Here is a 15,173-nt window from a genome sequence, read left to right on the forward strand (position 1 = left end):
ATTGTAATTTAAAATGAGTAAATATATTACCACACTTTGGTAATACCGCGAAATGCAGAATAGTGATTACAAAAACTACGTTTTCAAAAATGCAATTGATAAGTTAAAACGAAAGACATTTTAAATAAATATTTTATAATACTAAACGGTGCACCACAAAACGTTTCAAATAATTATGTCACAGACCGTATTCATATTATGGTATGAAGATACATTAAGCTGTATAATTATAAATGTTTAATGAATCTTTATTTATATAATTATAAATTATCCATTGTTCACATAAACATCTATGATTTATATATAATTATATTATCTGGTGCTGTGAACACTGCATAGAGTAATATTACTCTATGGAACACTGTAATCGGAACGAAACGTTTTATATTCAAAGTTAACCTCAAATAAAACGTAATCAGTTAACCTCATGTTCATATATCTTACTTTTTGCGGTCGTGTTTATAATAAACATTGATTATAACATACATCAAAATACGTATACTAATTAACAGTGAATTTTTATTCTTATTTCGTTTCGCGCTTATTATTAATACTTCGATTTAATTGTTCGTCCATCGAGTGGTTTAGCAACTCTGATCATTAGGTATAGTTATTGACGATTTTTTTTTTTGTTGTATCTGTACACGAAACGTTTATTTACAAGTTTATTGCACATGTTAATAATATATTTTTTTATTACAGTCGACATTATGGAATCTAATGGTAAAACCGAAGATGAAACCGTAGTTGCTCCGGTCAAGGAAGATGCTCCTGCAAATCTTGATTCTAAAATAGTTAAACAACTTGGATTTTATTTTAGTGACACAAATTTACCATATGATAAATTCTTGCAAAACGAAATTAAAAATGACAATGGTTGGGTAAAAATCAGTGTATTATTAACATTTAAAAGGTTAGCATCCATATCTAATGACCCAAAAGTTATTGCTTCTGCAGTTAAAAACGCTACAGATAGTATTTTAGAAGTTGATGAGACCGGTGAAAAAATTAGACGTACTCCTGACAGTGTTGTACCTGTTGCTGATCAAGAATTTTTAAATGAATTGATAGAACGATCTGTTTATTGTAAAGGTTTTCCAAAAACAGCTACTATGGATGAACTTTTAGAATTTGCTTCAACCTTTGGTGATCAAGTGATAACTAAAGTCACTCCTCGGAGATTAAAAACCAAAGAATTTAAAGGTACTCTTTATTTTACATTTAATACTAAAGAACAGGCTGAAAACTTTTTAAAACAAGAATCTATCAAATATAATGATGTTGAATTGGAACGTATGTGGGAAAAAGATTTTCTTGAACAAAAGAAAAAAGAATATGAAGATAAACAAGCTAAGAAAGATCAAAAAATAAAGGCTGAAACTGAAAAATATTTTAAAAAAGGATATTTACTTAAAGCTGACAATCTTGATGAATCTGTTACTGTTGACAGTATCAAAAATGTTTGTTTAGAATTAGATTGGCAAGTTGCTTTTGTTAAAATTGTAAGTGAAGAAAAAGTTGCTTGGATTCGATTAAAGCCTGTTAAACTAGCAAAAGACTTATTAGAAGAGATATCTGATAAAAAGGAAGACTTGAGTATTAATTTATCATTACCAGAGGAAGATGTTGAACAATCTGTGTTAAATGAAATGACAAAAGAAATGAAAGGAATAATCAACATGAAAGATAGAATGAAAAGGGAAAAAAACAAAAATAAAGGAGGAAAAAGATATAATAAACGAAGAAATGATGATAATGGCAGTTCAGCAAAACGAATTAAAACAAATGGCAATTAATTTATCCTCATTTTTTTTGTTATAACTGTTTTTAAACATTACAACTGTACTATATTTACACATGTTTGAATTAAAACTTAACTATTTCAATTAAAATAATTTTATTTTCAATATTTATTGACTCTAATCTGTTATAATTATTTAACTTAATTAAAAACATGCATGTTATATTTTTAAAGTGTGTGCATAGCTGGTGGTTTTTCATATACTGTTTTAGCTTGGCGATCTCGTTCAGTTTGAATAGCAACTACTCTAGTCATCTGTGAACAAAAAAATTATTTTAATCTTTAACAATAATAAGTGAAATATAATTTCAATTTTAAATAACATTAAATAAAAATGAAATAAAAGTAATTTTACTATTAATTACTTATTCCTTATAATATTATATTATTTTTAATAAAAAACTGATTCTATAAATTTACTATTAATTTGATTCAAAATTACGTAGGAAATTTCTACAATTTTAATGGGATGTTTTGTGAAAACAAAAATATTCAGTAGTTTAAAATGCAATTTTAGATGGACAAGAGTATTAATATAAAACATTTCTAAGTATTATAAAAATATAAAATTATTGTATATATAAGTGCTTCTCAAACTAGAATATTCAGTTACCTATATTTATTTTATCTAAACTATTTTTTTTTTATCTTAATTTATTTAATGGTGTAAAAATTATTCTTATTATAAATCCAATATTAAAATGTGTAATAAGATTATTTTATTTCATATTATTACATTTAAAAATTTTATAACTTCATAAATAAAGTCATAATTAAAATTACAATCAATAAAAACATAAATAAACATGTACTCAATGATATATTTGGGAAGTATTAATTTTATTGGCCCATAATTGTATTTTAGACCATTGTGCAACGTCTGAAAATAATTTTACTGTTATATAAAATATTACTATAGATCAGTGGTACTCAACTGGGATGACACGAAATCTCAACGGGAAAAGGAAATAAGAAAATAATTCATTTTAATAAAATCATATTATTACCACGACTGCTATGTAAATAGCATACCTTTAAGTTTGAATCTTTATATTATTTATATTTATTATTTAGGTCCGATAAACACGTGCAGTATTATTATTAACGCAAAATCGCTACATTATCGATTATTTTATCAACTTAACCGGGGTCGTTAGACAGTTATTTTGCAGTCGCTAGATGTGCAGTATTATTATAGTATATTATAGTTCTAAATTTAGAAGACAATATGAGACTCAATCTTTCCACCATCAGCCCTCGACTTCCTCAACTTTGTAAAAACCACCAGGGCCCAATTTCTTATCATTTTTTTTATACAAATCATTAATATTTTTTTCTCTTTTTTTTTTAATTAGTGAATTTAAACTTTAAAATGTCAATTTTTACTGACCCCCTGCAACTTAATAAATAATTTATTATTCACAATTATTGTAGGTGTACTTATTATTTTTTTGTGTACTATATTTTTTAGTTATTTCAAGAATTATTCTAAAATACACAGTAAAAATTATTTATTATTTTAATGTTAGGGTAACGCAGTGTTTGATTCTTGTAGCTAAAGGTGACATGAATGAGAAAAGGATGAGAATCAATGCTATAAATAAATGCTTATTTCATGGTAGAATATTATATTCATAACTATACTTCACAAATACTAAGTAAAAATCGTAGATGTTTTAAACTAAAGTTAATTTTCACTAATAATAAATAGTTTCATGATTTGGAAAGAATTATTTTATACATATGAGGAAAAACTTCAAAACTAAACATCTGATAACTAAATAATCAAAAATACTTAAAATGCCATTAATTCAGTAGATAATCCACAAGGTCCAGTTTACATTGTATTTTGTAATTAAAAAATTAGGAATATTTGTAACAACATTTTTTAATATTTTAAAATTACTGATAGATTATAAATTAAGTGATAGCCCTTGAAATCACCAACAATTATGTTTTAAAAAATAAATTACAAAAGAAAGACACAAATTAAATGTTAGATACAAAAATGTTTATGGATCAATGTAGAAAATATAAAAATGAAGCTGTAAGAGATAAAAAATTAAATATAACTTTTATTTTTTATAGTTGGTAGTTGAAGGTCTTTATGAAGATTTTGATTTGTTGAGTACCAGGGAGCATTTGCGATAATTCTTATAGCTATTGATTGAAATTATTGTAATGGTCTGATGCAGGCGCAAAGCTAGGAGGGGTGTTACAGGTGTAGTAACACCTCTCCTCCCCTTTAACTGTAGTATACTGAAGTCTTATAAAGGTAAAAATTTATCATAAACCATGTATAAAACATATTTATCATAACGAAATATATACATAACAATAATGTAAAGTCAAGATCTGGCTTCTCATTATACCGTTTTGTTTAATAAGCCAAAGTCGTGGTTCTGTGTCATATCATGCGTGATTTAAAATAGGTACATATGACAAAAATGTACATTTAAAATTTTAATAAAATATTTAAGTACTTTCTAATACAATGGTAAATTTCACAGGCATATATATTCATATGCAATGTACTAATATATTTATATGCTTGTATAATAAAATACACGTAAAGTAATTATTTTTTTGTGTATAATTTTGAATAACACCCCACTTATAAAATACCTAGCTACGCGCCTGGTCTAATGTTAAATGGTTTGGCAGGTCTCCATATTTGTATCCCATACGACCAAACTGGTCTAATTAAACTTTTGAATATGAGCATTTTATTTGCTAGGCTGATTTTTGATTTGAGGATGGGGCAAAATAAATGCAAATATAACTAAAAGAAAATTTTAATAAAAATAATTTATTAATAAGTTGCTTCTAAAAAGGGAATTATAACAAATAATAGAACAAATTAAAAAAAATAAAATAAATATTAAAAAATAAGCAAAATGAGTATGCTTGTAAGGTTTTAATTTTCTGTTCAGTAGTGTAAGAATAAATTAATAACTATTTGGATTGGAAAGATGAATATTAAGAAATATTCACTTAACAGTTCATAAATCAAAGCTTTACCATCCATATTTTAAGTAATAAGGTAAATTAAGGTCTAATTTTAATAAATTAAGCTCTAAAATGTTGAGTTTCGAAATTGAAAATTTTAAAATAATTCAATTCCATTTAATCATTGTTACTGTACAAGTACCTAGGTGGATAAGATTTTACATAAGTACCTGTTTCTCTCTAGTACAACATTCTTTGAAATCATCATAATATGCTTGGCAAGATTCAATTCCTTTTGGATAACCATAAGCTTCGTAACAATTCATCATTTGCATTTCAAATTCTGCACAGCGTAAACCCGTTTGAGCAGACATCAATGGGCCAGTGAAATCGGTAATCGGGTTCCTAAAGAATGGACTAAGAAATGCCATTTTTTCTCACCTGTAATAAAAAATATAAATTAATACATCATTGTACAGGAATTTATTATTTTTCACTAAATCACTAACAATTTTGATAAAAAATAATAATTTTAATTCTTATTTAAAAATTTACAAATCTCTTATAGTGAATTACGATTAATTGTTATCAGTGTTATCACACTGAAATTATGTTTAAAGGTCGAAATGCAAGGCTCAGAAAGGGCAGCAGGAAAGGTGCGCCTAAACACAGGAATGCATCTTAAGCATTCTGCGCATGCGCGTAATTTATTCACCATTATCATGTTATGCTGTTAGAGTTATTCTAGGAGCAGGGCGGATCTAGGGGGGGTCAGGGGATCAACTGACCCACAGTTAATATTTGATGACAAAATTGGCCTCTTGGAAATTTTTTTCTCTTTTTAGACCTTGATTTGAACTCTTGGACAGTTGGTCTATCAAAGTTACTTAAAAAATGAATGCCATATATATTCAAAATTTAAAATTTTTCAATTCATAATTTATATTATAAATTATTTCGTTTTAATAGAAAGTTAAGTAAATCATATTTTATTCCGTACGTTTGTTGCGCTGATAAAATCAGATTATATTTATTAATTGTAAATAAGTCATTATCTGTGGTATCACTAATTCTAAAATGTAATATAAATTTACTTATACACTTTTATGAGCATATTGTGTTTTTTTTTTTTTTTACAAGGTATTCATTTCTAATTCAGTTTCATCCCTAATAAATGGCCTCTTGAAATGGCTTGACCCACAGTTTCCCGACTCTGGATCCGCCCCTGGAGAGAGTAGAAATATTTTGATTAAGTCAATGTGATTTTGACTGGGGAGTGATGACTGTAGCTTAAAAGAGTCAGCGAGGTGAGAGGCTAATAGTTGGGCTTTATCTCGGTCATCGACTGCTAGTGAATTGTTTTCTCGGAGTAGTGGTGGGAGAGTTTCTTTGTGTTGTAGTAGATTTGGTTTTTTTTCCGGAGTGTGCCCTTATTCGAAGAGAAGCAAGGTGAGATTTATACAGTTCATTTTTGTGGGTCACGAGAAGAGATTTAAATTTGTTAGAAAGTGAATTGTATTTTCACCTGTCCTCAGGATAGTGAGAGTGTTGGCAGCGGTTACGGGTTCTGCGTTTTTCCGTAATGAGTTGTCTGATTTCATATCTGATAAGATGGTCAGATTTTAAATTGTGAGCTGGAAAGGAAGAATTATTTTTTGCATTGAGAATAGTTTCAGTAAAATTTCTAATAGCTTCGTCAATGTCTGCGTGAGATTTTAGCTTGATTTTGAGGTGAGAGTTGAGAGTCATAATGCTACGAAACCTTGGCCAAATTATTTGAAAAAGATTGTTATTGCTATACAATATTATTATTATTAGCATATGACTCCGGCAAGCACTAAATAATAAATACATAAAAAGATAAATCACAATAATATAAGCTACAATAATAGTAATAAAACAAATAAATAAAATAAATAGTTATAAATAGTCAAAAGGTAACAGTAAAAATTAAGTTTGGTAATAATAATTTGGTACCTAACTCATAAATCATATTTTCATTGTTTTAGTTGATACTTTCTTGATGACAGCCGCACGCTTAAGTTTTTCATCCATTCGATGCTCTCCTCGTTGGCTGTGTGGATTTCTCAATACCTCCTAAGAACTTCATTAACGGACATTCTTCGACTATATGTTTGATGGTTTGCTTTTGTCCGCAACTACATATAGGAGATTCCACTATGCCCCACTTGTGTCATATATAATTGCATTTTCTCTGGTTGGTTCTAATACGATTTATGGTGGTCCATAAGGCACGTGGTAAGTTGAAGCCTGGTACTTTTACGTTGGGTCTTCAACCAGTGATGAATTACGTACCTCAGACTCTAGCCAATTTTTTTCCATTCAGCCTGTAAATCGTTAACGATTATGTCTACAACCCAAACAGGGCGTCTGGATTTTAGCCTTTTGTTTGGATGGTGGTCTATGTCATTATAGATAGGCAGCTTAACGTTCCTATTAATTTTACTTATCATATTTTGTGTAGCTATTTGTCTATGGATTTCCGGGGAGCCAATATTTGAGAGAACGGGAAGCCATTGAGTTGGAGTACTTCTTACTGTACCCTTGACTATTCTCATTGCTGCAATTAGTTCAACGTCAATTTTATTGCAGTGAGCACTAATTGTCCACATGGGAGCGTAATATTCAGCTACACTATATACTAAGGATAGTGCTGAGGTTCTCAAAGTGTCTGCGCTGCATCCCCAGGAAGTCCTAGCTAGTTTGGATATGATGTTTCGTGATTTTATTTTGTTTTTTGTTGTTTCTAAGTGTTGTCTAAAAGTAAGCGTCCTATCGAGTTTGATTCTGAGGTATCTAAGACATTCTCCATTTGCGATGTTCACCAATTTTTAATTTAAATTCTCTATTTGCCTCGCGATTGTTCAGGTGAAAAGTCACTGTTGTTGTTTTATTAGCATTTAGGTTGAGATGCCAGTTTTGGAAATAATTTTGTAAAACATCTAGGTCTTTGTTCAGGGTTTCTTCAAGTTGTTCAAAAGTCTTTCCTTGGGCAACTAGACCTATGTCATTTGCATAGATGAATTTTCTCGATTTGGTTACCTCAATGTCGGTGGTGTATACATTAAATAAAGTCGATGATAGTATTGATCCTTGTTTATGTTTTTATCTTTGTTTTTTTTTTTTGTAACCCGTTTTGTAAGATTCTTTTCCAGATTGCCTCCTCATTTAGGTTGACTTTGAAACTTCTGTCAGAAAGTATTTGTTTCAATAAGCGTAAAGTAACATTACACCAAAGATTCTTTGCTAATTTGAGTAATATACCTCTTTTCCAGATTGTGTCGTAAGCTGTTGACAAGTCGAGAAAGACAGCTTTGGACTTCATCTTATTTTGAAAACCATTTTCTACGTAAGTCGTTAAGGCTAGCACCTGTTCACAGCAGTTTCTCCCACTTCTTAAGCCAGCTTGTTCCATGGATATTGTACGTTCTAATAATGGATACATTCGCCTTAGTAGTAATCTCTCAAAAAGCTTGTATACTACTGATAGTAACGAAATTGGTCTATTTCTCGGATATTTTCCCGGCTTATTTGGCTTCAGGATGGCTACGACTTTTGCTTCACGCCATGCTTTAGGGAGAATCCCCTTATTGGCCACCGACGTGAAAAAGCGAGCAAGCCAAAATCTACTTCTAGGACCTAGGTTCTTTATAAATTCCGGTAGTTTTCTGTCGATATCTGCCGCTTTCTCATTTTTGACATTTATTAAGGCGAGATGGACCTCTTATTCTATGAAGTCGTTCATTAAAGCAGATATTTCATCACAGTTGTCTAGTTCTATTTTGAATTCATTTTTTATTATAATGTTCATTTGTTTTGCAGGTTTAATGTTCGAGGTTTTGAAAAGATTACTCGCAACTGCGTTCACTGTGATGCCATTTTCTTTTCTGGTAGGTTGAGCGGAGCCTAGCTTTCTTATCTAATCTTTCTTTCTGTTATGCAATGAGTTTGAGACATTTATTTAAATTAGAACTGGAGTATGGTCAAACGCTGAATCGTTTAAGTTGGTTAATTTGGTCTGGAGATGATTTGGAAGATTAGAGATAAAGAAGACGAGATAATCATGGTTGCAGCCCAGGTGAAAAGGCCAATAGGTTGGTGCGTGTGGAGCAAGTACTTTGGCGTGTTTGGTTCTAATATTCTGAAGTGAACGGCCTCGGGTGTTGATTGTTGAGCAACCCTAACAATGGTATTTGGCATTAAAGTCGGCTCCTAATAGGAATGTATGATTTATCGTGGATAGTTATTGTAGGAGTTAATTTTCCGGGAATTTTCGGTCTGGGGGAAGGTAGACTGGTACCGGGTCGATAAGCAAAGAAGTGCTAATTATTTGCAGATCGAGTGATATAGAAAGTGGAGTGTACGCTATTTTATTAGAAATATTTTATATTGTTATATAAAATCTCTAATATATATATATATGTATTATTTAGAGGGGATTTTATGAGAGTGCTGCAACACCATGAGCGGAACCGTCACGGTGGTCAGCCCTTAGTATGTTGTAACCGAGTATATTAAGGCCAAGTTATTTATGAGATGTGTTTCAGAGATTATGGCTATGTCGACTTGGTTTTCAATTAATGATATTTGTAGTTTATTTATATTCTTCTATTCTAAAAGTTATGGCTTTTGGCGGCCGTACCATTTTACAGAGTTATGTGTACTTAATTTTAAAAAAATCGGACCAATAAAAAACGTTTTGAATTTTTACCCCTTAAGGTTGAATTTTGAAAACCACTTTCTTAATGGATGCCTACGCCATAATAGCTACCCGTATGCCAAATTTCAGCCCAATCCGTCCAATGGTTTAATTAATTTGTGCGTTGATAGATCAGTCAATCAGCTTACTGTTTTATATATACAGATAATCTATAAACCACGGTTTAAAATATACAAATAAACATATATATAGTATATTTTAAACCATACTAAAAATCTTGGTCGAAATCACGGTTTAAGATATCTTAAATTTTAATAAATTATTATTTAATACATATTATTAATATTAGTAATAATTAAATATTATTATTTTAAATTGTGGTCGGAATGTACAACATTTGTAGATTATGTAATATATAAACCTTGGAAATGGTAACATCCATGTTTAACATTGTAACTACCGAAACTAAATATATATTATTTATAATCCATATATAAACACAATGATAATTCAATAATATTGGCTTAGGAAAAATATAAAAAAAATAAATTAAAATTTGTAGTTGAGTTCGAGCGTAGTGAGAAAAAACCTTCTTAATAGGTATTTATAGACTCTCTTACATTAGGTTGTCCATTGTAAATTTTTTGTCGGATGCCCAATTATGAACCAAACCAATACTGACTTTATGGTTATGTGTAAGCATAGTGTAAGTTTAATGAATTAATAATTTATCAACGTTTAATTCAATATATTACATTATAACCTAATATATTGACTATATATTCTCATCGGTGGAATAAATCGATTTGACTATAGCCAAGCAGAACAGATGAAATTTAATTTATTTAGTATCCTGTTTTTTTATCTGTCCATTGTTGTACTACCAATAATGTATCCTTTATGACTATAACATATATAAAATACATATCCAAATATATCTAATGTCCAAATACATATTAGAAAATATTTTATTATTTGCTAGAAAGTTTTTATGAAAACAATAAGGAAAAAAAATTCTGTACATTTTAAACTATTTGTTATGAACCGTAAACCGTGGTGCCCTTAGAAAGTGTTCGCCGTGCATCATTTTAGACCTGCTGGTTTAAACAATTATTTAACTGCATATAAGTGTAATAAAATTATTTACACAATTATTTTAGTTTTAAATACTTGATATGTAATTTTTACATAAATAATATAATTTAGTTTAAGAAATTAACATATTAAAAAAATAAATTTCATATTTCTAGTACATTTTAGCTTAAAATTATTTAAAATGTGGGCTACATGACATTTTCTTTTTAATTTCTGTATTGTTATCAATTTGCTGTAAAATAATTCAAATAAAATAATTAAAAAAAAATAAATAAATAAATAATTTGAATACATACTATTTTAGTTAGAGAATTTTTTGCTATTTGAAAATGTTCTATCATAGTTAATACATCAGCTTCAAGTTCTTGTTTACGCATATTACATTTCTTTATCTCATTTTCCAAAGATTTAATAGTTTCACATTGAAGATTATTTTGTTTCCTCATATTTTCTATTTCTCTAAAAAGCAAGAATTATTGTATAAAACATAGTGGAAAGTATTTCAATATAATTTTTAATTTTTTTGTATAAAAATGACATAAATAATAAATTTATTAAAAAATGCCGAAAGTCAAATCATCCTGTTCAATATCTCTTAAAAATGTTATGAACGAGTTTGGGAATGACATTTTTTCAACAGATGGCTTGGTTTTATATTGTGAGATGTATGCAACTAAAGTCGAAAGTGATTGTCGTTTTACCATCAAACAAAATTTAAAGTTGGCTTAACATACAGCTGATCGACAGACTTTATAATGCATATTACAGTAGTTTTAAGTGCATAAACATCCCAAGCCCTAGTTATTATGTTTACAAAAAAATCAAATAAAACTATAATTTTATTTAATATAAAATAAAATGAATACTGATACACATGACAATGTATTTGTATCGTTCTCCAGTATTATTTTACAGGAACACTTAATGTTACCATCAGATATTACATTAAAAATCTTACCAATCCCCAGCAAAGTTTTCAGAATACTTGTAATATGACAAAACTTGATAAAAAATATTTTCTTAAGTGTATTATTACTCAATATTCTGTCTTAAGTGTATTCAGACTACAATTATATAAGACAGAATATATAACAATAATAATACATACTACTATGTTAAAATATTTTTACTATAAAATATAAACTTTAGAAAAATAAATAATTTTTATGTCTTGTTAAACAATATTTAAAACATCATTTTTATACTAACCATAAAATTGAGGTCTCTTAAAATTTTAAATTTAATTTATTTAATAAATATTTACTTATGTAATGCATCATATTTAGCTTTGTATAAATTGCGTTCACGTTCCATTTCTTTATCACAATAATTAATTTTGTTATTTGTATCAGCTCTTTCACGTTCAATCATCTCTAGTTTTTCATTTAAATGTTCAGAATCTTCATCTAGTTCACATTTTTTTTGACAAATATTTTCTATTTCATGAATCAACTTACTAAAAAATTAGTGTAATAAGAATAACAAAACAATATTAGTAAATTTGTTCAATATAAATAAATATAGTAGAAACTCAATCAACTGTCACTGCTGAAACTGGGACTATAATGGTTAATCTAATAGGCAGTTAACAGAAATTTCACAATAAACATATATATATTACAACGTACGTATTTTTAAAAAAAATAATTCACATATATTTTATACTAAACATACCACACTAAAAGACTACTAAACTAAAACTAACAATTTTAAACAAAATAATCTGTTATTTTTTATGATGCTTGGACTTTTTTTAGCTGCAATATTTCGTATTTTACATAATTATATGACAGCCCATGATACTCGTCAGTCACTAATGAAATTGAATTAAATATAATTCAATTTTTTTGTTCACATCACATTTATGACATATGTTGGATATCATTTATCATAATGAGTTTATTGAGATTGCCTCATTAATAATAGCAATGACAGATAACAGAGTGACAGTTAGTCAAGTTTCTACCGTAGAAATAAATTATAATTGATGATAATATACTTAGTAAATTTACAATAACATTTATTTATTATAACATATTTGTTACTTACGATAACCTTTCATTTTTTTCAGTTACATCAGTTAATAAACGTAATCGTTTTTCTTGTGCTGCTAGTTCTTGTTCCAAAGTTATAAGTGTTTGCTTTTTTGCACTAATTTGCGCCATCATGGTAGATTTTTTTTCTGTTACTTCATTTTTCAACCTTTTAAGTCGTTCATGATCAGCTTTTAACAAATCTGGTGCTTCAACAATTTGAGCTCTGAGAGCATTAATATCTTCCACAATCTAAATTTGATATAAATAGTTGTATTCAAATAAAATGTATTTTAATAGTATTATTACTATTAGCATATTAATTAATAATTTAACAAAAAAAAAGTTTTTTTAAAAAAAAATTAAAAACATTACATTATCTTTTAATTCACATAGTTTAATACATTTTTTTTCAATTTCTTCTTTTTCTTGTTTTGCTATATCTAATTCTTTTAAAACTTCATCCCTATGTTTTTGAAAATGATTTAATTCTGTCTTATTGAATTTTACATCTTCGGCTATCTGTTGAACAAAATATAATACAATAACAATTATAAATAAATTGCTTAATGTAATTATACAGTTTTTAATTCAGCTCCTCGATCTTTGCGTTCTAGAGTTTTTTTATTGATAGAATTAACAAGAATATCTTTTTCTTTTTTCAACTTATCAATTGTATCTTTCATATTTCTAACAGATTTCATTTTGTCTTCAACTTCATGTATTTTTTCATCACTGTATTTAATGAAGCTTAGCATTGTCTGAAGTAAACAATAAGTTCTTTTTGAACCTTAAAAAATAATTTACATTATTTATCAATTACTAATATTATATATATTATATTCTAATAAAAATCTATTAAAAGTATAATAAACAAGTTAAAATGTTATCTGAAACCAAAAAGGCTAAGTTTTTGATTTTTTTTTTTTAATTTTTTAAATCCTTATTAGAGTAATTATATAAACTTTAAGTTCTGAACCTTGTTAAAAGTTATTAAGTTTCTATAAAGTATCAATAATTTTCTAAATACAGTAAAACCTCGATAAGACGAAATCGATCGGGACCATGATATTTTTCCGTGTTAACGAGGTTTCCGTCTTGACAGGGTTAATTAATTGTATGTCATTTGAAATGGGAAATAATGTTCCGTTATACCGAGGTTTCCGACTTACTGAAGTTCTGTCTTATCGAGTTTTTACTGTATTGATAAATTATATAAATGTACTAAAATTTTTTAAATATTACTATAAATAATTATTTGCTAGTCAACTTTTAAACTTTACCCAAACAAGCATTTTTTTTAGGAATATCTTATATTATTATTACAATTAAAACTCACTTGGATCACATATATCATTCATACCAAAATCATCAATTCCCAATTTTGAATAAATATGTCTCAAGGCTGTACACATGTTCAATATTGGAACCGTTTCACAATACATCTCATTATACGTAAGATTTTGAGTTACTTGGATCTGCATAAATTAATGAAAATAACTTAATTAATTGTACAATAATAAAATATAAAACTATACAAATGTGAAAAGTAAAAATAGAAATATAAAAATTAGAGGTACCTCAGTCAAATTATTTACATCACAGAAAAATTCCATTAGTACATCTGTATAAAAATTAGTAACAAATGTTTGAGATGGTTCTTGAATATCTTTAATGGATGCTTTAAATTGTGGCATATACTGTTCCAATTCCTTTATTAAATTACTATATTCTACAAACATAGTCGATTTTGTGTTATACTTAGCCATTTTAAACAACAATATCTCAATATAAAACGAAAAGTGCACAAAAGAATAAACAGATAACTTGTTAAAACTGTTAATATGTTGATAACTATAGTATTTATAACTGTACACTCCAACAAACATTTGAACAAATGAATTTTGAAAAAACGTTAATTTGTTATCAGTATAAATCATAAACATCGATGATCATTAGTTCAAAAATAATCAAAACCCTTTAATATCAATTTCATGGAAAAAAACATATGTTAAGTTAACCTAACCATAGGTACTGTTATGACCCACAATATGGTTACAGTAACCGTGGTAACGCGTCATTTACACATCCCCCTCCTTTCACATTAGATATAATTTTATACAACTTTTTTACCAATTTACAGTTTACTTTCACAGTATAGTAAATTAATAGCGTCTAACTGCGGCGACCGCCATCGGGGTGGACATTCTATATTGGCTAGGCGACGGTTCCGCAAATCTTAAGGGATCCTGTAGACTTTCCAATTACCATTTTTAAATGTAAACGATTCCACATGATTTCAAATGCAACCAGATCCGGTTAACAAAAAGTTTTGAAATTTTTTAATGTATATACTAGTTTTTAGGAAAAATTATTAATTTATTATTGAAAAATATTAATAACAATTATATAATATTATAATATAATGTATATATATTATAATTATAATAGTTATTTTATATTATATTAAACCGCTAAGTTATTTCGTCTGTGGGCGTTTAGCATATTAAGGGTAAACCATATTATTATTATTTAGTGCTCCTACACATGCATTTTTATTTTCGTTACGCTGACATAAAATGGTGTTTATTATATATCTTATATATCTCTGTGT

At 27.8% G+C, this 15,173-nt stretch overlaps 3 protein-coding genes across 3 annotated transcripts; 1 reads left to right on the forward strand and 2 right to left on the reverse strand.

Annotated features, from left to right (window-relative positions):
* The first annotated feature begins 431 nt into the window (after positions 1-431).
* Positions 432-1,909, forward strand: LOC112680163 (la protein homolog). Its single transcript, XM_025550182.1, has 2 exons — positions 432-604; positions 703-1,909. Exon 2 carries the CDS (start codon positions 711-713, stop codon positions 1,794-1,796), a length of 1,086 nt encoding a protein of 361 aa, XP_025405967.1. The 5' UTR covers positions 432-604; positions 703-710; the 3' UTR covers positions 1,797-1,909.
* LOC112680165 (chromosome partition protein Smc-like) lies at positions 1,792-14,478 on the reverse strand. The gene is made up of 8 exons (XM_025550184.1): positions 14,140-14,478; positions 13,899-14,037; positions 13,141-13,349; positions 12,935-13,081; positions 12,576-12,811; positions 11,791-11,982; positions 10,823-10,985; positions 1,792-1,941 (listed from the first exon to the last, which is right to left on the reverse strand). The coding sequence occupies exons 1-8, from the start codon at positions 14,446-14,448 to the stop codon at positions 1,867-1,869; spliced, it is 1,470 nt and encodes a 489-aa protein (XP_025405969.1). The 5' UTR covers positions 14,449-14,478; the 3' UTR covers positions 1,792-1,866.
* On the reverse strand, positions 1,793-5,345 carry LOC112680164 (NADH dehydrogenase [ubiquinone] iron-sulfur protein 5). Its single transcript, XM_025550183.1, has 3 exons — positions 5,260-5,345; positions 4,981-5,191; positions 1,793-2,056 (listed from the first exon to the last, which is right to left on the reverse strand). The coding sequence occupies exons 2-3, from the start codon at positions 5,179-5,181 to the stop codon at positions 1,970-1,972; spliced, it is 288 nt and encodes a 95-aa protein (XP_025405968.1). The 5' UTR covers positions 5,182-5,191; positions 5,260-5,345; the 3' UTR covers positions 1,793-1,969.
* Positions 14,479-15,173: the final 695 nt, after the last annotated feature.

This window comes from Sipha flava, unplaced genomic scaffold (assembly GCF_003268045.1).
Source record: "Sipha flava isolate LNK unplaced genomic scaffold, YSA_version1 174_pilon_pilon, whole genome shotgun sequence".
NCBI classification, from domain to species: Eukaryota; Metazoa; Arthropoda; class Insecta; order Hemiptera; family Aphididae; genus Sipha; species Sipha flava.

Bases quoted from the DNA above. Each gene is read 5' to 3' on its own strand.
- LOC112680163 (XM_025550182.1), top strand. From the start codon at position 711: ATGGAATCTAATGGTAAAACCGAAGATGAAACCGTAGTTGCTCCGGTC.
- LOC112680165 (XM_025550184.1), bottom strand. From the start codon at position 14,448: ATGTTTGTTGGAGTGTACAGTTATAAATACTATAGTTATCAACATATT. The intron at 12,812-12,934 runs GTAATGTTTTTA...TATCAAATTTAG, and splicing joins TATGTGAATTAAAAGATAAT to ATTGTGGAAGATATTAATGC. The intron at 1,942-10,822 runs GTATGTATTCAA...TTTTTAATTAAG, and splicing joins AAAATTCTCTAACTAAAATA to TTAAATAATTATAACAGATT.
- LOC112680164 (XM_025550183.1), bottom strand. From the start codon at position 5,181: ATGGCATTTCTTAGTCCATTCTTTAGGAACCCGATTACCGATTTCACT. The intron at 2,057-4,980 runs GTACTTATGTAA...TTTTGTTCACAG, and splicing joins GTTGTACTAGAGAGAAACAG to ATGACTAGAGTAGTTGCTAT.